Here is a 22,320-nt window from a genome sequence, read left to right as displayed (position 1 = left end):
CAATAACTCAGTGACTGTAAGTTATAGTCAGGGACTCTGAATATATGGGGAGACATAAATATAAAAATGTAAGTCATCAGCATAGGTAAGGTAGGAGATGTTGTAGTACTCCCTAAACTAAACTAGGAGAAGATTTTGGTCAGCTCTGGATGTTCCTGAAAACCTGAGGAACAGACACTTGAGGGACCCCACAGGTCTTTATTCGCATAGCTTTAGCAAAGAAATTAGCAAATGACACAAAGTAGTCCCAGGCTACTAAATAATGCCCCTTTTCCATAGGCTCTACTTTGGCCAGCTCTCCTTCACTTAGCCTGTTTTGCAACTGTTTCCAATACTGCCGTTTATGGCCTGGTAGTGGCTTCCTTGGTCTCTGCTCACCAGCGGTTCCCATCAGGGCTGAGTAGGGCCAAAATGTGATGTGAACAGATGACTACTGAATGGCCATGAGCGTGGTCAGTTGTATGACAACGGCATGAGAAAGTGCCTGCCAAGTTAGCGGAGAGAATGACAAGCCACAGATTTTACCACACACCACAGTGCTGAGAAATGCTCAAATACCTTAAGAGCAACTACAAAAATATTAGGGACCACAATGGTCAGAGAGTGTCAAACTGAAAGCCATGGCAGTGGTATGTAAATACAAATGGGTATAAGACATCAAGGCCAAAAAGCATTTTTAGTTCTCTCTGGTCTTTCAGTGCTAAAACAAGTGCAGCGTTAAGACCAAACTTTATTTCATGAATGCTATGAGACATTATTGTTGTCCTGCAAAGGTTTTCCAAAGGCCTGGACAATGGCAATTAGTTGCGGATTTAAAAAGAAAACAGCATTTACATTAAAAAAAGTACTTTATATACATTACATTGCAAAAGTTGCCAGAGAACCAATTTTCTTTTACATTTTATATGATGGACCACCACAAAGTAGGCCAATGTGTTTGGGGAGGTGGGGGTTGTAACGTGTTATGAGACAATATTTGTTTGGATTTGGCACTATATAAATACACTGAATTGAATTGAAAATAAAAGACTGAGTTTGGAGTACCTTTGTTTTTTGACCTAATATCCAGAAATAAAATCCAGTGCAGCTGTTCTGCGAGGGTTTTACAGCATCATGTAGAAAGAGGAACACTCCTGGGAGGTCAGGTGTAACATTCTGGAAAAGTACAAAGCAAGGTTAGGGTATAAAACAATCTTTCAAGCTCTTAACATATCCATAGATTAGAGTTAACCCACCAAGACATGACCGTCCACCTAGACAGAAAGGCCAGATTGGAAGTGCATCAATCACAGAAGCAACCAAGAGGCTGTGGGTCAATGGGACGAGTAGTTTTCTTGCAATTAAAAAAATCGTTGGAGGGATTCCAGCTTCCTCCTGCCACATGTCAATGTGCCCCTCGGTAAAGCACTTACCCCAAGTTACCTACTAATGTGCATACTGGTGTATGAATGTGTGCTTGTTTGTGAATGTGGCTGAGTGATTGTGGCTCTAGAATAATAAAAGCAGTTTGAGGGGTCAGTATAATTAAAAGAGCATTATATGTTCAGTCCATTAACCATACTATTCATGGAAGAGTGAGATGAAGAAACATATTTTTAAAGGAAGCCAGTTGGGCAAAAGACAGATAGGGGACACCACAAACATGTCGCAGAAGGTACTCGTGGCAGACCAGAGTAAACTGTAACCTTTTGTCCTACTTGTAAAACTGTGTGGTGAAAAAAAATAACATAGCCTTTTACCCAGAAAACACTCTCCTTACAGTGAAGCATGGATCACGCTTTTCTCGGCTGGGACAGGAAAGCTGGTCAGAGTTGAAGGACATGTGGATGGAGCTAAACACATGACAATCCTAAAAGAAAACCTGTTAAAGGCTAGGGTGGAAGTTTACATTCCAGCAGGACAATGACCCTAAACATACAGGCAAAGCCAAAATGGACTGTTCAGATAAAAGCACCTTTGTGTCCTAGAATATTGGGAATTGTTGGCAATACCTTTAAGTGATATTCCCAAATGATTTCTATATAATTTGATGGAGCTTGAGCTATTATAGAAAAAAATATGCAAAACGTTCAGCCTCCAGAAGTTCAAAGACATACCCTAACTGAATGCAAATTTTATTGAACCAAAAGATGGTACACAAAGCATTGACTCAGGGAGAGTGATTATATAGGCATGCCACACATTTAAGAGTCTTGCTTGTAAAAAACAAAATCACAATCATGCGTTCTTTTCCTTTCACAATAATCAACCAATGTCTTATTTGACATAAAACCCCAACAAAAACACTGGAGTTGGAAATTGTAACATGACTGATGGTGAAAATGTTTAATTGGGTAGTAATGCTTTTGCAAAGCATTGTATGTCCAGAATGACCAATTCTGAGCCCCCTTGTTTTATTTTAGGTAGCTGAGGAATCATCTGCTTGAATGGCCAAGGGGCCTAACTTCACCTATTACCTCAGTAGCCTGTGGGCTGAAGGATTATGGGTAATCTCATCAGCAGGCCCAGTTGTCTGGGTCAGAAATCTAAGCATGTTAGGACTGATGAAGGCTTCTTAAAGGAGTGCTACCAACGCCGAAAAGAGTGGCAACCCCCTGAACAAGATGGCGCAAAAAGAGAGGAGGATTTCAGGGACAAACCCAGAGAGAATGGAAACAAGAAAAAAGAGGTGGAAAAAGAAAATGATGCCCAAGGATTTTACCAGAAGAGGGAGGAGGGTGCTCAAACACCTATCTCAGACAAACCCCTCCAAAGCTCACCTGCTTCAACAATCAGAAGTAGCAGTACCCTGGAAAATGCCTGGCACAGCAGCCCGTCTTCAATAAAAACATCCCGAAATGGGACGCTAACAAGGAGGACATTGCCTCCGGAGTTTGCTAGGTCTCCGCTTGCTCACATGGACATGACTGCTGCAGAAAGGAGGGCCAGCTTCCAGAAGAGAGACTCCAGAGAAGGAAGCCCCTGGTCCTGGAAGACCATTGCATCACGTGAGGTGACAGAAGTTACCGAGGTGACAGAGACGACTGTGACAGAGATTGTGGAAGTGACAGAGTATCCGGTAGGAGATAAAGGAGGAAACCCCATAGTCACCAGAACCGTTAGAGTCCTGAACGGTGAAGCAGTGGAGCTTTCTGAGGTTGAAATATTGATTTTCAAACTTGACAATTCCCATCAGTCCATCATTTTAACCTTTTCTTTTTCATAATCATCCTTTTAGCCTTAATTTCTTACCGTCATCTCTGTATTTAAAGCAATAATTTGTCTTTGTCACAATGTGATTGCTTTTCAGCAGCATCTTTTTATACATTGAAACATCACATACTCTCCTTATTTTGCAGCTGCAGAGTGATGGACAGTCAAGTGCAGACCAAGATTCCAGTTTGGACAGGTGGAGGGTATGTTTTTTACTGTTAGATTGTCAGAAATTAAACTCATCAGTAACTTGGTTTAAAACCTACCTAAACTTTAATTGTTTATGCTCTTTTAGGGAACTCAAACTCAGTTGTCACTCAGGGATGCTTCCACAAATTCTGAAACGTTTTTTCAGAACCTGGAAACTTTGGTTACATGGGTCAGTGAGATAGAGGAGCTCACAGCCAATCAGAAACCTCCATCCTCAGAGGTCAAAGTGGTGAAAGCACAACTTCAAGAACAGAAGGTTTGACATCCATAGCACTGCATCAAGAAATGAGATTCTAGAACAGGCAGAATAAAATTGAAAGATTAAAGTATGGAAGGTACCAAGGTTATGGCAAATGACATTCTTTGGTTTCCTTTGTGAAATAACCTCTTCTCTGTTTAGTGGTGAAGGGGTAGTGTTCCAGGCAACAATAAGTTTCAGTTAGTCTTTGTGAACATGTCTGTGGGCTATGAGAAAGATTTCTTCTTTAGATGAGATGAAACCGGGCAGGACAATGTATGCTTGAAACATGAGACAGGTCTTCCTGTATCTAATAGAAAGAAAGTAAAAAAAAAAAAAAGGAAAAGAAAACAAATATAGCAGGGAACTCCTGTTGTCTCTTTGTAGACATCAAAGTGCAAAAGTGACATCTGCATTATAACATTGTAATTTCAGTTTTGATTTTTGATTAAGAAATTTTGTTTGACAGGAGATATTTTGTGGTTTTTACAGTTCCTGCTGCGCCTCCTGACAGATCGAAGGCGTAGTATGGATTCTGTGATGGTCGAGGGTCCTTGGGTGGTGGAGGCTCACCCAGGAGAAGAGGGGGAGCAGGCAAAAGTCAAGCTCGCCACTCTTCAACAGAAGTGGGAGGCCCTACAGTTAGAGGCAGAAAAAAGGTTAGACATTTTTAGTGTTAATGTGTCACTTCATTTCCAGCAAGCCTTGCTACATAGGTGTGTGCAAACCTTACTAATTAATTATCAAACCTTTGTTAGGAGGGAATGTCTGGAGCTCATTCTACCGAAAGCCCAGCAGTTCCAGGAAGGAGTAAACAGCCTACAGCAGGACTTCATATCTGTTGAACAGAGGCTAGCCGAGCTGAGAAATGCAGAGAGAGTGATGCCCCATCTGTCGGATGCCACAGCTAAGGCCAAAGTCAGTGACGCATGCACACTCATTAGCCATAACACTGTGATTTGTTTACCTGTCAGTGGTCATAGATTTATGGCTAATGACATTAAATAGATGTACAACATCACAATTATATGTTTTCAGTAAAATAATGAACTTAAATATCTTGTAATTGATCATTATTTTTTAGGTTGTTGTTGAAGAGATTCAGGTCCAAATGGCTGAACTTGGGAAAGTAAAGATGTCTGGTCAAGCTTTAATGGACGCAGTTTCAGGTAATGTTTACAATATAGTGTGACAAGATCATTTAGCAGAATGGGGGTCTTTTGGGAGTTTCCATGTTCTCCCCATGCATGCGAGGGTTCTCTCCTGGTACTCCGGTCTCCTCCCACAGTCCATAAACATGACTGTTAGGTTAACTGGTCTCTCTTAATTACCCTCAGGCGTGAATGGGTGTGTGCATGCCTCTCACCCATTGACCGCCAGAGATACCAGCGGTCTAGGGCACCCTGTACTGAGGAAGCGGGTATAGAAAATGGATGGATGGAATTTTTATCTTCAATATAGAGCATGAGAAAAGGGTGCCTGTCAGGGATGCACAATGATTATATTATTTATTTAATTCTATTGTTTTTTCTTAATTTATGTTTTTTTTGTCTGCTGTTACAGCAGCACACCCTTAGGCAACTGGGGCTCTAGCCCAGAGTTTTTTTTTAACCCTTGTCCAGAAGGCACACTGCCCTGCGTGTTTTTAGAAGTTTCCTTGGTTTAACACAACTCATTCAGATGATTGTAGTTCAGCAAAAGCCCGTTAATCAGTCATAAATTGAAATTAGGTCTGCTGAAGCAGGAAAACATCCAAAACAAATAGGGCAGTGTGCCTTGAGGACCAGGGTTGAAAAACACTGCCCGGCAATGATCTATCTGGACTATGCTAAGAACCGTTCCTATCTAGATGTCTAAATGTATTAAGTTGCCACAATGTGATTGGCTGATATGCTGTTTAACATGCAACTGGGTGTCTATAGTCTGTAACTAGTAAATACCAAGCAGTTCTAGTTTCTAAAAACGACTGATTTTGGCCATAAATATTAGTTAGGCAATGCATTTTTTATGTTTTGTTATTTCAATCTCATTTCAGTGGAGGAAGCCCAACAGGTACAGGAGAAGATGGATGCTCTGCGTATTCGTTGCTCTGTGCTAAACCTGAGCAGTATGGATGTGCTGCAGAGGTTGGAGCAGGCCCTAGAAGCCTCCAGCCGCTGCACTTCAAGCCAGGAGGACCTTCACCTGTGGCTGGGCCGCATCGAGAGGGAGCTGTTGGGAGCTGCAGGAGCATCTACCCATGTAGGAGATGCAGTACTATGTGCAGCTGAGAAACAGAGGGTAAGTTTTCCTGCTGCGCTAAAATAAAACTGTGTACCAGGTTTTTGAATACAGGAACACCTCACCTGTGATCCGTCCCCTGTACACAAAAGCATAAACCAAAACAAATTCATTGTCAATTAAATAATGTTTTTAATTAAATAAACCTTACATGTTTATAGACTTTGTGAAAAGTTTAAGCTGTATGAAAAAAAAACAAGAAAAAAAGACAGCATGCTAATTCAAGATGTAAAGCCCAGAAATTTATATGGCTTAACCTTTTAAAAATCACCTTGTTTATATGGTTAACCTGGGAATCCACCTATGGCTGTCATTTTGGTGATCCATGTATTTGTTTTTGCTCAAGTTTTACATCGTGAAAGTTTTACTTCCTGATAGACACAGAATGCACCCCCTGCAGTAGCTGGTTTACATTGTTTACATGGTAAATGAACATAATAAATGGGTAGTAGGCTAATCACAGTTAGCAGGCTATATGCTGCTCACTGCTAGAATGGCTATACAGTTAAATTTCTCACTGTTTTGCCAGCCAGTCCCATTGACTTATAGCAATAATTTTTTCTAGCGACTTGACTTTAATGTTAAACCATGACAAATAAATAATATTAGCATAAAGCTGTGCAAAAAATGCCAACTTAAAACGTAGAATTGGAAACACACATTTTACACATTAAACACTATAGAATTTAAATCCTCAGAAGCTAGCATCAGTTCACCAGCTCGCGAAACAATATAATAAATACTTGCAATTTGGCTTCAGCTTAAGCAATAAGAAATGTACCACCAAATATCTTATTACTTTCATGACTTACTTACTTTTTTCTTGGCTTTTGTATTTACAATTTACCTCATATTATTTAAAATTTCTGACTTAACTGAAAAAGCTAAAAAAATATATAACTTTGAGCATGCATGTGGGAACTGTGCTAATCACTCTTCAGCTAATATAGCATGACAAGGTGCCTAGCATTACTTCAGGTAAAATATGTTCCCACTGTTTCAAAATGCTATCTTTATTGTTTGGTGCTGACCAATTGATAATTAATTTAACTTTATATGGGAATATTTACCAGATACCTTCTTGTATACTTGCATTTGTTCAGCATTTATGATGAGAAGCTTTTACCTTCTAAGTGAGATATAACTTCAGGGAATATTTTCAAGGAGGGTCCCCCTGCAATTAAAAGAACGAGTTTCGCTTGTGTATTTCTACATTTAGTAAACATATTACGTGCTATTTAGAAATGCTAATGCAAGTTTGTTGTTTTAAAAGTACCTTTAGCAACCATAGTATTTAATGTTTACTGAATATTAATTCATACATTGTTGTTATTAGTTTGTGGTTAAGTTTATCTTTATCAACCAAGATTAAGCATTTCTAAAATAATTTAAAGTGGTTCTGATGTCTAATTTTATATGGGTTTTAGTAAGGTGTATGTTTGTGATGTTTTATGTGTTATGTATGATTTGAAATAATTATAAAAGAGCTGTTTTAAAGATGATGATGTGATTGATATGCCGACATCTGTTTGATTTTTTTTCAGTTGGAAAAGGCTGTGGTAAAGGAGATGGCTTGGTTCAAAGACACAGCACACAATCTTGAAAAGCTTAAAATAATTAATCTGGACCCCACTGTCATAGCAGAACAACTCAACGAACAGAAGGTCAGAACAATATCTTCTTGAAATAAATGCACTTTGTCAAACTGTGTTTACAGAACTTTGAGACTGTTTAGAAATGCATTTAGAATGAAAATGTAATTTGATTTAGATCTTAGCAGTAGAGATCCTTCAACACAAATTCAATATTGAGAAGATGGTCAAGATTGCTGAAATCTTGATGACTTATAGTGACGAAGGAGTAGCAGGGGATCTTCAGGTAAAACTGCTACTTTACTTCGTGACACCATGTTTTTGATCAGTATTAAATAAATAAATGTTTAGCTATAAAATATAGATCAACATTGCCTCCCTTCAGATGCCACTAGAAGCCCTACAGGAACAGTGCAACACCACCTCAGCCACCAATGCGCACGTGGTCCTGCAGCTCGAACATGCCCAGTCTCTTCTTGCCCAATTCTCCGAGGGCTTTTCTGAGGTCTCTCCTTGGCTGGAAGAAACTCAGAAGCTTATTGGCCAGCTCTCCCTGACCACAATTAGCTATGAAGCATTCAGGGAACAACAGGACCTCTTACAGGTAGAAGAAACTTGACCCTCTGAATTCTCCTGGTTAACAAAGAAGTTCTTTTACCTTTCAGAGTCTGTCAACACTTTTTTTTGACCAAGTGAGCCAAATTGCTCATTAATGTAATCTATTTAATGACAGGATATCTTTTACCCTGTTGTACAATAATAGTAGTTTTGTTCTGTGAGGTACACCATTAAAAAAGGCTAAATGTGTTTTCCCCCTAATTTTCTACATATTTTAGAGATTGAAATCCAAATATTTTGTCTACGAAACAAAAAAAGTATTTTGCATTGTTATCAAACATTTTTTTTCTTGCTTTGCAAAGGGTCTCAGAGAGTCTATAGCAGAACATCGACCATTGATTGCACGCTTGTGCATTCTAGCTAAACGCTTGTCAGAACTGAACCCTGTTCAGGGTGAAGAGTTCTCTCTAAAGGCAACAAAGGCTGAGGAGCAACACAAAGCCATCAGACAAAATGTCAGAGAAACCTCGAGTCTCCTTGACGAGTCTTTACCACGCTTTACACAAGTAAGAATGTTTTCTGTTTAACCAAGTACACTATATGAGTTTCACACAAGAACACAACTTCTTGTCTGCTTTCAATCCTGTAGTTGAATGACAGGATGACCCTTATCAGAGAGAGTCTTGACCACCTATGCAGTCGCAGACAGACGTCCACATCTCTTCAAGGTCTCACACCAAGGATCCAGGAACAGCTCCACGACAACAAGCAAACCCTTATTGAGCTGTCCAAGCTGGAGCTGGGTCTCAACAGTGTCAAAGGGCAGGCAGACGAACTGCTGGCAAACACTCATGCAGCAGGGGACAATTCAATTGGCACAGGTAATTTTCTTGTCAGACATTACAAGCCACAATGCTTTTTACTTTGCAAATTAATACCTTTGCAATATCTGTGTTGTTAGCGATTCAGAGTCAAGTGTCCACCCTGTCCCAGATGTGGGATGAGACTCATAAACGGGCTCAGGAGAGGGAGAGCTGGTTGCTGAAGCTTCTGGATCTTGCCTTGAAGTATTGGAGTGATGTCAGCGAAATGACAAGTGCCCTTAATGATGCTCAGCAGGCCATTTTGGATCTTAATGCATGTCTAACAGATTCTGAAACAATCCGCCAAAGCCTTGAGAGCATGCAGGTGTGTCTAGAAGGACTTAAATAATCACGTCTAAATGACTCACTGTTAGAAAATCCAATGTATCATTTAGATTTTCTCAACTTTTAGTCACTTAGGGAGGATATAGACAGCTTGCAAGGAGACCTGGACATTCTTGGTGTTCTGGGAATGGACCTGATGTCAGCATGTGGAGATACAGACAAACCAGACATCACAAAGAGCATGGATGAAGTAAGTTTTTACTCAATAGAATCATTTTCTAATCCAGATGCAGAGTTAAATGAAAGCTTTTATTTCTGTTGCCTTAAAGCTCTATAGCACATGGAACAACTTAGGCAAACTTTGGACCGACTGTCACAAGAAACTAGAGGACTCCCTGCAGATGGCGCTTCATTATCAAGATACCATGCAGGTCCGTGTTGGAATTCAACACGTACAATACTTTTTAATATAAGAATGTCCATTTTAAGTACAAATGGGAAAACAAATGAAACTTTAAAATAATATTATTCCAAATGGATATTATGAACAGGGCCTGTTTGAGTGGTTAAAGTCAGCTGAGTTGAGATCTACAGAGGAGTTTATTGTAGGAACTGACCTGGAAGCCATCAAAGAGCAGCTATGTGATCTTAAGGTGAGTTCATACACAAAAACACTATCTTATATGAGGCTAATGAACTAAGTTCTGGTTAAAATAACTCAATGATATTCCCATATTTATTCTTTAATTGCCCCAGGAATTCAAGCGAGAACTGTACCAGAAGAAGATTGAGATTGAAAGTCTGAACCATCGCTTTGTGTGCCGGTTGTCTCCAGGCTCATTGTCTCCTCTGTCCGACTTTAGACAGCGATGGGATAGCCTCGAGTCTGAGACTGTGAACAGACAGGTAATGCCCATGAAATGGAAATGCCCATTCCAGAAATTCACTTTAATTTTTGGTTAAAATAGAGTATTATCTGTTTTGTTTTCAAGTAATTGAATTTTTCAACCAATGGCTGACTTTTAGGTAATACTCATACACCCTTGATCAACTTTATTAGGTGAACATGTTCAGTTGCTGGTTAAGACAAATAGTGACTGAGTCAATCACATGGCAGTAACTTAATGCATTTAGGCATCAACACATAGAGAAGACAACTTGCTGTTATTGAAACCAAGTATCAGGTTATTTAGTTTAAGGTTACACATAAGGGTCATAAGTGAGTGACAGTTCAAATTTTAAAATGGCTTGTTTATGTCATCTCTTGTGTTTTTATTTTTATGTTATTTCTATTGTAAAGCGCTTTGTGTTTTTTACCTGTGAATGGTGCTGTATGAATACAGTTTACTTAGATTACAACCAAGGTTTGCAGACTACCATTTCTGAATGCACAATACATCAGCCCTTGAAGCAGATTGGTGACAGCAGCAGACGACCACTCCTATCAGTTAAAAACCTCAAACTGAGGCTTCAGTTTGCACAGGATCACTAAAATTGGACAATAACAGATTGAAAAAATGATGCCTGATTCACTGAGTCTTGATTTCAGCTCTAACATTCAGAATTTAGGGTCCGAATTTCGCGCAATGTCCACGAACGCATAAAGTATCATTTCAGCACTGTTTAAACACAATAATTTGAGTATTGGTATACAATGTCCACCCTGTATGGCCATAATGTGCTTATCTTCTGATGGCTACCTACAGGATGATAACGCGTCATGTTACAAAGACCAAATCATCTCAAACAGGTTTCTAGAACACGAACATGAGCTTATTGTACTTCAGTGGCCTCCTCTGTCAACAAATAATCCAATAGAGTACCCTGGGGATAGCAGGAGATATGCTAACAAATCTGCAACAACTGCAAGATGCGAAATGGTAATATGAACCAAAATCTCTTAGCAATTTGACACCTTGTTGAATCCATGCCATAAAGCACTAAGGTAGTTAAGAAGGCAAAAAGGGCTCCAACCCCTTAAAAACAAGTAGAATTTAATCTACCTTGTGAGTGTATGTTTGTCACAATAATCAACAACACTAATCAAATGAAAATATTCCATCCATGTAAAATTTTCAGCATCAGTTAGAGTGCGCTTTGCTGGGTCTGGGTCAGTTCCAAAACACACTGGATGAGCTCCACACATGGCTTTCCAGAACCGCTGAACAACTGCATGGCAACCAGCCGATCAGCATGGACCTGCAGACCTGTGAAATAGAGCTAGCTAAGCACAAGGTTTGTAATGGATTTCTGAAATTGACAAGGCAATGTCTTAAAATTAAGTATCTCATATTTTTTGCCCTTCTTTTTTTCCACTCAAAGGTGTTGCGCAATGATGTCATGTCTCATGTTCGCACTATTGAGTCTCTCAACCAGGCTGGCAGGAAGCTGCTGGAGGCTGGGTCTGGGGACAGCACACATGGTCTGCAGTCTCAGTTGGAGCAAGTGAATGAAAGTTGGGAGTTTGTCCGCTGCGAGACTGAACACAGGCAGCTGGAATTAGAGAACAGACTAAGTCAGGTGAAGAGAAGTAACAACAGTGTAGCACTCTGGTGGCCATTGTCAGTCATACAGCATTTAGTAGTGAAGCATTGTTTCACTGGGGGAGACAATAAGAGCACTAATTTCAAATTGTGATATATATTCAAGCATTTATTATTTTCATAATTATTGCTTACAGCCAATGGAAACATTTATAATAATAAAATAATAATTAGAATATTACATAAGACCAATAAAAAAGATGTTTCAATCAAAATCATGGCCACGTCATGGCCCTTCACAGACATGGGGAAGACCCTCACTGGCACCCACTGATAAGGTAAGCCACAGAAGCCCACTCCTAGAGTGTATGGAAGTTGAGTGGAACGAATAAACACTGCTAGAAAACTGTACAAATGCCACAGTGGATTGTGAAACAAACCTCAACCAAGAGTTTGAGGAAGAATTTGCATCATTGGCTCAGTAGGTAGAGTAGTTGTCTTGCACCTGAAATATTGTGGGTGTGATTCCAGCTTCTTCCTGTCACATGTCAGTGTGCCCTGATGTATGACTGTGTGCGTAGTGACTGCGATTGATAGGTAAGACTTGAAAAGTGCTATATAAATTCTGTCCATTTACAATTGACAAATTGTGGACAGCAACTGGAGTCGGTGCTTTAAGAGGCACCATACACAGATATATCCAGGATATGAGTCGCATTACATGTATTAAAGGCAAGAAAACAGAAGCATCTTATTTGAGTAAAGAAGCATTCTTTTTGGGTTGCTCAGTAGTCCCCAAGTCCTCTTTTTAGATGAAAGTAACTTTTGCATTACAGTTCGAAATCAAGGTCCCAGAGTCTGGAGAAAGAGTGGGCAGGCACATAATCCAGGTTTCTTGAAGTCCTATGTGACTTTTCGTATAGTCAGTGATGATTTTGGAATCGTGTAATCTGCTGGAGTTGTTTTACTGTGTTTTATCAAGTCCAAAGTTAGCACAGTCCTTTAGCAGGACGTTTTACAGCACTTTGTGCTTAGCACTCCAGATTTAATTTTCGAGCAGGACTTGGCACCAGTCTAAATTGCCAAAAGTAGTGATACCTCCTTTAATGACCATGGGAATCACTGTGCTTGACTGACCTGCAAACTGTCCTGACCTAAACCCCATACAGGAACTATGGAGTATTATAATGAGAAAAAAAGAGGGGAAAAAGTGACGAGCTAAATGCTGCTATTAAATTAATCTCATCAAAACCGTAGGCTGATCACTTCCATGTCAGGCTGAATTGATGCAGTAAATCGTGCAAAAACGCCCATATCAAGTATTGATTGCATATACTGTACATCACATTGATATTATTATTGGTCTTATGTAATAATCAAATTTTCACAGAAACTGCATTTTAGGTTTTCAACAGTTGTACAACATCAAAATGTGTGCAACTAATCTTTAGAATTTTAACTTTTTGAATGGAGTTACGAAAATAAACTTTTTGATTTAACATTTATTAGGTGCACCTGTATTTACAGTTTTGCTATTGCTAATCCATTTAATGTCCTTATTTAAAGTATATCTTGTTTTATTACAGGTGCAAGATGTTACCATGGAGATTCAGGATCTTATACAGTGGCTGGAAAACACAGACCTCAGGCTGTCCTCTTCTAAAACTACCTGGGGCATGCCAGATCCTACAATTGAAAGGCTTAATGCACATTTGGTAATGCTAATTTATTTATTTATTTTTTAAATCCAGTGAAAATTACAAAAACAAATATTGCTATTAAAGCTTTGATTTGTTTTTAAATAAGTTTTTTTTTTTCTTGACTTGTTGAATTGTATTCTCATTAACAGGAGTTGTGTAATGAGATGGAGTCTAAAGTTCAAGCCTACACAAATGTGAGGAATGCCATTCATGGGATGCTGGAGCGAGGAGACCTTGTGCAGGGGTCGAACACTGAGCACAGCTTATCTATACTTGAGCAAAAGTGGTCATCTGTTTACAGCAAAGTCCAGGAGCGGAAAGTAATTCATCTACATGTTACGTCAAGGAAATCTATTTTTAAAGCATACAATTTATCAGGAATATAAGTGTTTGATTGTGGAGAAATTCTTTGTGTGCAGGCTAAGCTTACAGAGGGTTTGAGTCTGGCCAAAGAGTTTCACAGCAGTGTCCAAGAACTTTTAACAAAGATGAGCGAGTGTGAAGAGTCTATTAAGGGTCTTCCTGCTCCAAGTTTTGTTCTGGATACAGTTTCCAATCAGCTGCAAGAGCATAAGGTGATTTTATTAAATAATTCAACTTATAGTTCTGCTTTTCTTTTCCATTTTTAGCTAAAAAGAAACATGTATATTTTGGCACAGATCCTGTTGAATGAGTTAAATGGCTACAGTGAGAAGAAGACCTCAGTGGAGAGTACAGGTTGTAGGCTAACAGAGCTGAGCAGGAAGGAAGACTGTGATGTTATTCATAACTTAATAATAACAGTTCAGGATCGATACAAGAAGCTCCTGCAGCAAACATCAGAGAGAGGCAGGATGCTGGAAGATGTTAAAAAGCACGTTAAACAGGTACAAGATGATAAGATAAGTTTCACCATCACAAACAACACAAAAACCTAAAATGAGACACTTAACAAAAAGATTAATATACATTCCACCTTTGTTTTTCCTTTTTCAGTTTATTGAATCTTGGCGCCTCCTTGTGGACTGGATGACAGAGGTTGAACAAACATTGGATACACATAAGGAGATTGGATCATCCCATGAGGAGATAAAGCAGCAACTCGTAGAACAGAAGGTGCAATTACTATTGAAGTGGACTCGGGCTGGAATAAAGTTCCCCATCTATGACAACCTTGAGTAAAAATTAAACACAAAGTTTCACGACAAAAATTTCAAACAAGATCATAATAATTTTATTTCAAACCAAAAAAAAACATCTATTCATCTTACTGCTAATAAAAGAAAATATTGAATAACTAAAAGTTATATCTCAAATAATAAAAATGGAGAACAAACACCAGCCAAAGGTTGTAATTAAACAGAATATTGCACCTTTTTGCGATTCTATTTATTCTATTTATAATATAACAATGGGACCCTAAAAAGTTGACATTTCCTGGGTTATTAATCAGGCTACATTTTAATCATGCAGTCTGCTTGTCAACAGCTTGCCAAACACTGTTACCTTTAAAGTTAGGGGTGGGGTTCCCTAAGTTTCCACACCATGATTGTCCATGTTTTCCACAGGCATAAATATTTCCAAAGGGCTCAGTATCCCTTTTTTGCAAGCAGTGGAAAAGGTTAGTAGCCTTTTCGGCTTTCTGGCCCTTTGTGCACAACAACAGCTGAGGGGGTGGCAGTGTTGTGTACTTATTGGTCCATACAGCTGGAGGAAGGTTTGCTCACTCTGGAACCTTCTCTGGCATCTCATTAAAAATTATTTAATTCGGAACTGCTACTGTTTTCCTTGATACCGGTGACCGCTCCTTGTCTAAATACGAGCAAAAGAAAATAGTTGTATTTTTAAACATACACTTACTGTGAACATGTTTGATCATTTATTACCTTTTCCTTCTTTAATCAGGAGTTTCAGAAACTGCTAAGATCGAAAAGGCCCATATATGACGCAACGCTGAAGAGCGGCCGCAGTCTCCATGAAAGAGCTCAAGGCAACCATGACAGGCAGCATCTGGAAAACCTACTGGCTGAACTTAAAGACACATGGGACACCATAAGTGGCAAGTCCATTGAGAGGTACAACTGAAATAGGATAAAAGCATATTTCTACCTGCTGATGAGCTAAGCCTGGTTAAAAAGCATACCACTATTGTTGTTTGCATGATTTTTGTCTTTAAGACAACATAAGCTGGAGGAAGCACTGCTGTTCTCAGGAAGGTTCACTGATGCTTTGCACGCACTCAATGACTGGTTGTACAGAGCAGAGCCCCACCTAGCCGAGGATGTTCCTGTTGGTGGAGACAAAGACATGGTCACCAACCTCATAGACAAACATAAGGTACTTCTTTCATCATTTAGAGGACACTTGTGCTAATATTTTTGGTAGAACTTGAAGAACAGTTTTTTAGATTGTTCATGTGAGCCGACAATTAAAATTTAAGTTAAAATCAATTAGATTTTATTTTGTGTTATTGCTACAGTGCATCTCTCGAAATATTGCTACATGCATGCTCAGTATGAGGTATTGCTGCAAAGTCAACGCCAGTGACTGTCCACTGTCTCTACATGCTCATCCGGGAGTGACTGCTGCAAGTCACTGACTGGATGCAATCTGCTGGGTTTCTTTAGATAGAAAAACGTTTTAACCAATTTGAATAAATAACTGAATCTGACTGCACTGTTCAATGGTTAGGATTAATTGGAATGTATGTACCTGACTTGAAATCTATATGATTCGATTGAATTGACTTAGCCCATTTTAAAGTTACCCACCTTTCACACAATGCAACACGAAACAACACTCCAATTATTTTTACCTCTGTCTTCCTCCCTCCCTGTTGGATGGAGTAAGGGGCAGTCAGGTTTAGCCTAAACCAGCTCAGTTATGGTTGAGGTGCAAACACCCCCTCCATTTCTGCTACCTGTATGACCCCTTCTCTTTTCCAATGGTTATAATCAGTCTGACAGAGAGAGGTATCCCCTATCCTTGTGGTTTTTAATATAACAATGGCCACCAGTGGGCTCTAGATGGACACACTTTATCAGTGTATTATTTTACTTAGTACCCCTACACATAGCCCATTCTAAAATGGCCAAACTCAAAACTCAGTAGTTTAATCTAACCTCACCAACAACTCCATACCATTCCAAACTCATTGTGAAGTGCCTTGAGACGCCATGTGTTTTGAATTGGCACTCTATAAATAAAACTGAATTGGACTGAATTGAAATGAGTGCTCTTATTTGCTCACATAACAACTATTTACCATGCATTAATTGATACTGACTGATCTTCACCAACCCGGTCTTCTGGAAACTTAAGTTGGAGGGTGCTGTTTATTTTTCTAAGACTTTCCAGAAGGAGTTGGGAAAACGAGCCGGATGCATAAGGACCCTGAAGCGCTCTGTGAGGGACCTGACCAGGAGCAGCACGGCAGACGCTCACTGGCTGCAGGAGCAGATGGAGGAACTGGAGGGCCGCTGGGAGGCTGTGTGCAAACTGTCAGTGAGCAAACAGGACAGGCTGGAAGCTGCTCTTCAGCAGGTACCACTGCTCTGTGTGTGCTCTTTGGTATTGGTAGTATTTCAGATTTTATCTCAAATTGTAATTTGTATTATGTGAAAAATTAACTAACTTATGAAAATTTATTTAAAAATTATGTTTGGAAGTGAAAATTCTTCTTTAACTTTTTTAAAGAATTCCTTCAACTCTTACACATTTTGTGAAAGGAAGATAGATGGTTGCTAAATATTTCCAATAATCATGGAAGAAAACCTGTTAGAGGCAACAAAAGACAGAGGTTCACCTCCAGCAGGATAGTGACTCATATTTTTGTTTTAGAATCGCTCAATCAAATTCCAAACTTAAATCTTGGGGAATCTCTGGCAAGACTTGAACATTGATGTTCAAAGACAGTGTTGATCCAGTGTAACCGAGCTTAATTAGCTTTACAATGAAAACGGGCAACAGTTTCAGTCACTGGGTGTATGAAGCTAGTGACACACCCCAAAAGACTCGGAGCTGTAATTTTAGTGAAAGGTGGTTCTTCAGAGTGTTGTCTCAGCGGGGATAAATGCAAATGTTAGCCACATTGTTCAGTTTTTGTGTTTAAAAAAAACTAAGACCATGTATAAGTTCCTTCCACTTAAATTATTCCTATTGTATTAGTTTGCCACATAACAACATCAAAATAAAATACACTGAAGTTTGTGGTTATAACAGGACAAAAAACAAATAAAGTTCAAGTGGCATGAACATTTTTGCAAAGTGATAAAGATGTCTTATAATTGCGAGAGGAATAAATGTGCCTTAGGATTTCCATATGAAAATCTCACTCTCCTAAATGTATGTTTTTTCTCCTAAGGCTGAGAAGTTTGACGGTCTTGTTCACTCTTTCATGGAGAGGCTCACAGAAGCGGAGAGGATCCTGAAATACGGGGTCATACCAGAGGAGGAGGATAGTTTGCTTATCTTCCAGAAACAACACAAGGTCAGTATAATAAGATACCTTACCATCCAAGTAAAAAATGATTTTTCCATTTTATCTGCTTCTTTGGAAGTCAGAGAGTCTGCTGCTGAATAAGCAACCATTGATAAGCTCAAGGACAATGAAACCAGGTGGTGTATGAAAATTGGTCAGAGGGGACTTTTCTGAACATCAAGCATTTTGTCATGAGTGAGAATAACAAATTGCTGTTTGTTTTAGACATTTCAGCATAAAAGCTTTTGTTTCCAAAATAATTGTTAAATACATCAGTTCTCTGCTCCCCACAGGAGTCACTACATTCCTTGCATTCTCAAGCGGTGGAACTGGTAAACATCCAGAATTTGGGTGAGGTGATACTGGCCTCCTGTCACCCAGACTCCATAATAACCCTCAAATCTTGGATCAGTGTCACTAAGACTCGCTATGATGAGGTGAGTGTCGTTCTGCCATAATAAAGCAAAGAAAAAAAAAAAAAATACTACAGATGCACTGATGAGAGATTTGTGCCCAAATTCCAATCTCTGGTTTTTGTAAAGCTTTGACCTCAGGTTACCGGTTTTCTTTTTAAGAACTATAATAAAATGATGTAAGGAGAGCATTGACAATATATTGTAGCCATAAGCAGTCATAATAATTTTTTTTATTCAGAGCAGGGTTAATGAGAAAGAACAATCACTGTGAAAAAGTAAAACCGGATTTTACTAATACTTTAAAACAAAGTACCAAGAGAGTTGCCATTTTGAGATGTCTTTAGGATTTTATATTAGCAATTAGCATCACTAAAAGTCACTGTTAGTATTTCACAAGAACGTAGATTCCTACCTTCACTCTAAGGTTTCCAAAGCCTGCCAACATTTTCAAATCTGCTGTGTTCCAAAATAGACGTTGAAAGTTCGAAAGCATAAAATAGAACAACTTTCCTTTATTCATTCAGCCTTCCTGGTATCCCATGAAACAGGAAGGCTTAAATAAACTTAAGCTGAGACAAAAGAAACATTAGCCTATAATAATTAAAGTATAGGGAGTGAGTATCAGTAAATCAGTTCTGTTGGGGGTGGATTTTTATGGAAAAGAAAAGAGCGGCAAGACAAAAACAAAGCAAGTCAAAAGTAAATCAAATACCTGGACTGCCTTATATGGAGAGAGCAAGGACAGCCACAGAATGAGAAGTAAACTGGTTTAAATACACATTGGGAACATTGGGGCCAGGTGGTTCTTGTCAGCAGTCTCCAAACCACTCCCACTTTACCTGAGAGACAGAATGTAAAATATTAAGGCAGGCAAAGACAGGAGTCGTCACAGTAGACAATTAATGATCCAATGACCATTAACTGTAAAAAAAAAGAAAAAAAAAGTCAATCTTTCAGAGATCTTGCTACCTGTTTTCGGACCCAGGTTCAGACATGGGCCAAGCAGCAGGGTCAGAGGATTCATGTCAGCTTAGCAGCACTGGAAGCAGAAAAAGAAGAAGTTCAGAGACTTTTAGACTGGATCTCATCAGCAGAGGAGTCTCTCGTCCTCAGAGAGGAAGAGCCTGTATCTGAGACAACAGAGCAGAACCAAGAATTTATTGAGCAGCACATGGTACAAACCTACACTCTGCAGAAGACACAAATTCACTGGGCACTGCGTTACAATATTCTTATGTTGCTAGGCAATGATCTTTCCATTTGCTCTCTTTAGGTATTCATGGAGGAAATGAAGAAAAAAATACCAGAGATTGAACATGCCACAAAATCCTGCAAACACAAGAGCATTCCCAAACATCAAGGTTCCCCCATCAGGCGGCAACTTGCAAGTAAGAGATCTCAAAATTTTACATTCAATCAGTGAACACATATAAACATCAAAGGCAACTAAGGATGTGTCACTGAGATGTGAATTGCAATGGCCCTATACCTGGACTCTCATATGGCTGTTTCACTATCCAGAGAGGAGGAGCACTATGAAGCTGCCACCTGTCATACCGGTCCCCTTAGAGCACCTTGACCCTCAGACCCCACAGCTCATTCAGCTGGTCAGTCAGTGGCAGAAACTTTGGCACATGGCTGTAGCGAGAAGGAATCGCTTGGAACAACACCAGCTGATGCTCAGAGAGGTTGTTTTTTTTGTTTGCTTGAGTACCACTATAGCACCTCTGTTCTTGGGATTACTTTGTGTCAAGGTTGTCATGCTTTGCTTATCTCTGTAGATGGAGGAATTTGCTAACTTTGACTTCAATATCTGGCGAAAGCGTTACATACAGTGGATTAGTCATCTGAAGTCACGGATCTTAGATGTGTTCCGTAGCATTGACCGGGACCAGGATGGGCGGATCAGCCGGAAGGAGTTCATTGATTATGTCCTTGCCTCAAGTAATACCAGTATTTATTCTGCTAAACTTGGAATTGGTGACTTCAGCAATGATTATAAATGGTACACATTTCCTTTGATTCTGACTTCTTCATCTTAGAATTTCCAACCAACTCTCTGGAGATGACTGCAGTGGCAAACATTTTCGACTTGAACAATGACGGATTCATTGACTACTATGGGTTTGTGAGTGCTCTCCATCCTAGCAGAGACCCCTATAGGAAAGCACTGGATGCAGATCAAATTAATGAAGAGGTAAAGGAAGAAGGTCCATGGTCACTTCAACTTCAGCTCTGTATTCGTTGTCACTAACATGGATTTTTCTTTCTCCATAGGTGAGTCGACAGGTATCACAGTGTAACTGCCCCAAGAGATTCCAGGTGGAGCAAATAAGTGCCAACAGATACAGGGTGAGTCCTTTTTGTAGACACAAATTTATTACAAGTCTCTTAGATCAATCCAAACCTTTAAAACATGTTCTCCAAAAAATGTCAAGTTTGAAGGTTACCCAGCTATAAAATGTGACTTGCAAAAGTATTCACAACACTTGAACTTTTCTATATCTAATATTTATCAGTTGACACAAAAAATGATTTTAAATGGAGTAAAAGAGTAATGCCATCTGGTGGAATGAAGGCGTATTTGAGTTTTCTTCACAACCTACCCATACATAATTAGGCTGATTTAAATAAATGGTCTGTGGCCTCTCTTGGTAATAGAAAAAGAACGTACGAGATTCCCTGGGATTCTATTACCTGGGTAAAACAAATCCTTACCTTTTGGTGGAAACAGGGCTAATGTTGATTTTCGCAAGGTGAACTTTGAGTAAAGCTAATCCGGATAGACGGCCAAAATGAGCTTCCTATGTGGGGTGTCCAAAATCAGCCTCACAAATAGGGTTAGGAGCTCTGTCATCTGGTTCAAGCTCAAAGTAGAGTCGCTCCTTCGCATCAAAGGAGCTCGTTGAGGTGGTTCAGGTATTTGATCAAGATACTTCCTGGCTGGCTTGGCGGTTTTCTAAGCATGTCCCACTGGAAGAACAACCTGGGGAAGACCCAGAACTCGCTGGACTATACACTCCTGACCTTGGATCACCCAGAATGAGCTGCAGGGTATCACTGGGGAGAGGGATGTCTTGGTCTCTCTGTTTGAATTGTTAACCCCACAGGCGGGCGAATGGATGGAATCTTTTAGGTGCAAAATTTGCATATTTCATGCAAAAAAAAAAAAGCTATAGCATTTTACCACATTCCCTAACCTTCAATCTAACAGAGATTAAATGGTTTTTTTTTCACTGGTTTTATTGTTTATGGGTGAAGGATGTATAGTTGAAATAACAGCATAGATGCTGTCTTTAATTTACATGAATAAACTTTTTTAGCTGATGTGCATTAACAGAATCAACATTTTTAAAGAGAAACACTGCAGTGCTTTAACTTACTCAAAATTCTATACAGGTCACTTCGATTTATTTAGATTTTGGATTTCTCAGAAAAAGTACAGCGTTAGTGCTTCTGCCCCCGATTTCCAAGGTAACTTCAACTTTCAATATCTGCTAGTTGGTGTATTACTGTGTGCTTTTGACTGTGCACTAACATTTTAAAAGGCAAAACAAAAACAACTGGCAAGTCCCATCTGCGCTGACTCGATGGTAATGGGGTGGTTAAATGAAAATGTAACACTCAGTTTGGTTTCTGATGACAAAAGCATTAAAATGTTACAATGAATGCAGCTGTTTTGGGAATTCTGCCTTTATAAAACAGCAAAGATAAAAGGAGAGAATAAAACAGATTTAAGGTAGATTACAAATGCTAGGTGATATCATAATTGGTATATTAATTGCTGATTAACATCCTAAGCTACATAAATATTTATATACCTAGTTTCAGACATAATAATGATAAATGAACAAGAAACAGTTCATGGTTAAGTTGTGAACTCTGGCTGTTTAGCTGGTGAACTATGAACATGATTTATTTTATTTTATCCTCGCCGAAGTCAATTTAGAGCTAGTTCTTGTTAAGAAGGAAATGGCACAGCAATGCTTCAAAGTTACAGTAACATCGGCATCTTGGCTGCTTTTCTGGCTAATGCTATATTTG

At 39.2% G+C, this 22,320-nt stretch overlaps 1 protein-coding gene across 3 annotated transcripts in view; it reads left to right on the top strand.

Moving 5' to 3' along the window:
• Positions 1–21,198, top strand: part of macf1b (microtubule actin crosslinking factor 1b) — a 43,765-nt gene extending 22,567 nt beyond the window's left edge. For 2 of the 3 annotated variants that reach the window (XM_047360480.1, XM_047360481.1), the window contains exons 2-36: positions 2,403–3,136; positions 3,339–3,395; positions 3,488–3,658; positions 4,133–4,299; positions 4,399–4,558; positions 4,725–4,809; positions 5,676–5,920; positions 7,465–7,584; positions 7,691–7,798; positions 7,898–8,116; positions 8,433–8,636; positions 8,720–8,951; positions 9,032–9,258; positions 9,346–9,468; positions 9,548–9,649; positions 9,770–9,871; positions 9,975–10,124; positions 11,298–11,453; positions 11,541–11,738; positions 13,288–13,416; positions 13,551–13,721; positions 13,821–13,976; positions 14,061–14,267; positions 14,377–14,496; positions 15,286–15,455; positions 15,558–15,717; positions 16,729–16,923; positions 17,744–17,869; positions 18,154–18,297; positions 19,262–19,450; positions 19,550–19,664; positions 19,798–19,964; positions 20,058–20,220; positions 20,319–20,473; positions 20,554–21,198. In XM_047360480.1, the coding sequence (XP_047216436.1) occupies positions 2,483–3,136; positions 3,339–3,395; positions 3,488–3,658; positions 4,133–4,299; positions 4,399–4,558; positions 4,725–4,809; positions 5,676–5,920; positions 7,465–7,584; positions 7,691–7,798; positions 7,898–8,116; positions 8,433–8,636; positions 8,720–8,951; positions 9,032–9,258; positions 9,346–9,468; positions 9,548–9,649; positions 9,770–9,871; positions 9,975–10,124; positions 11,298–11,453; positions 11,541–11,738; positions 13,288–13,416; positions 13,551–13,721; positions 13,821–13,976; positions 14,061–14,267; positions 14,377–14,496; positions 15,286–15,455; positions 15,558–15,717; positions 16,729–16,923; positions 17,744–17,869; positions 18,154–18,297; positions 19,262–19,450; positions 19,550–19,664; positions 19,798–19,964; positions 20,058–20,220; positions 20,319–20,473; positions 20,554–20,736 (6,030 nt within the window). In that variant the 5' untranslated portion in view covers positions 2,403–2,482 and the 3' untranslated portion in view covers positions 20,737–21,198. The remainder of the gene's footprint in view (positions 1–2,402; positions 3,137–3,338; positions 3,396–3,487; positions 3,659–4,132; positions 4,300–4,398; positions 4,559–4,724; positions 4,810–5,675; positions 5,921–7,464; positions 7,585–7,690; positions 7,799–7,897; positions 8,117–8,432; positions 8,637–8,719; positions 8,952–9,031; positions 9,259–9,345; positions 9,469–9,547; positions 9,650–9,769; positions 9,872–9,974; positions 10,125–11,297; positions 11,454–11,540; positions 11,739–13,287; positions 13,417–13,550; positions 13,722–13,820; positions 13,977–14,060; positions 14,268–14,376; positions 14,497–15,285; positions 15,456–15,557; positions 15,718–16,728; positions 16,924–17,743; positions 17,870–18,153; positions 18,298–19,261; positions 19,451–19,549; positions 19,665–19,797; positions 19,965–20,057; positions 20,221–20,318; positions 20,474–20,553) is intronic. The other variant, XM_047360482.1, reaches the window with a different exon arrangement.
• Positions 21,199–22,320: the final 1,122 nt, after the last annotated feature.

This window comes from Girardinichthys multiradiatus, chromosome 3, assembly GCF_021462225.1.
Source record: "Girardinichthys multiradiatus isolate DD_20200921_A chromosome 3, DD_fGirMul_XY1, whole genome shotgun sequence".
NCBI lineage: Eukaryota > Metazoa > Chordata > Actinopteri > Cyprinodontiformes > Goodeidae > Girardinichthys > Girardinichthys multiradiatus.
The sequence above is the reverse complement of the archived record's forward strand: the minus strand, read 5'-3'. Positions and strand labels throughout refer to the sequence as shown.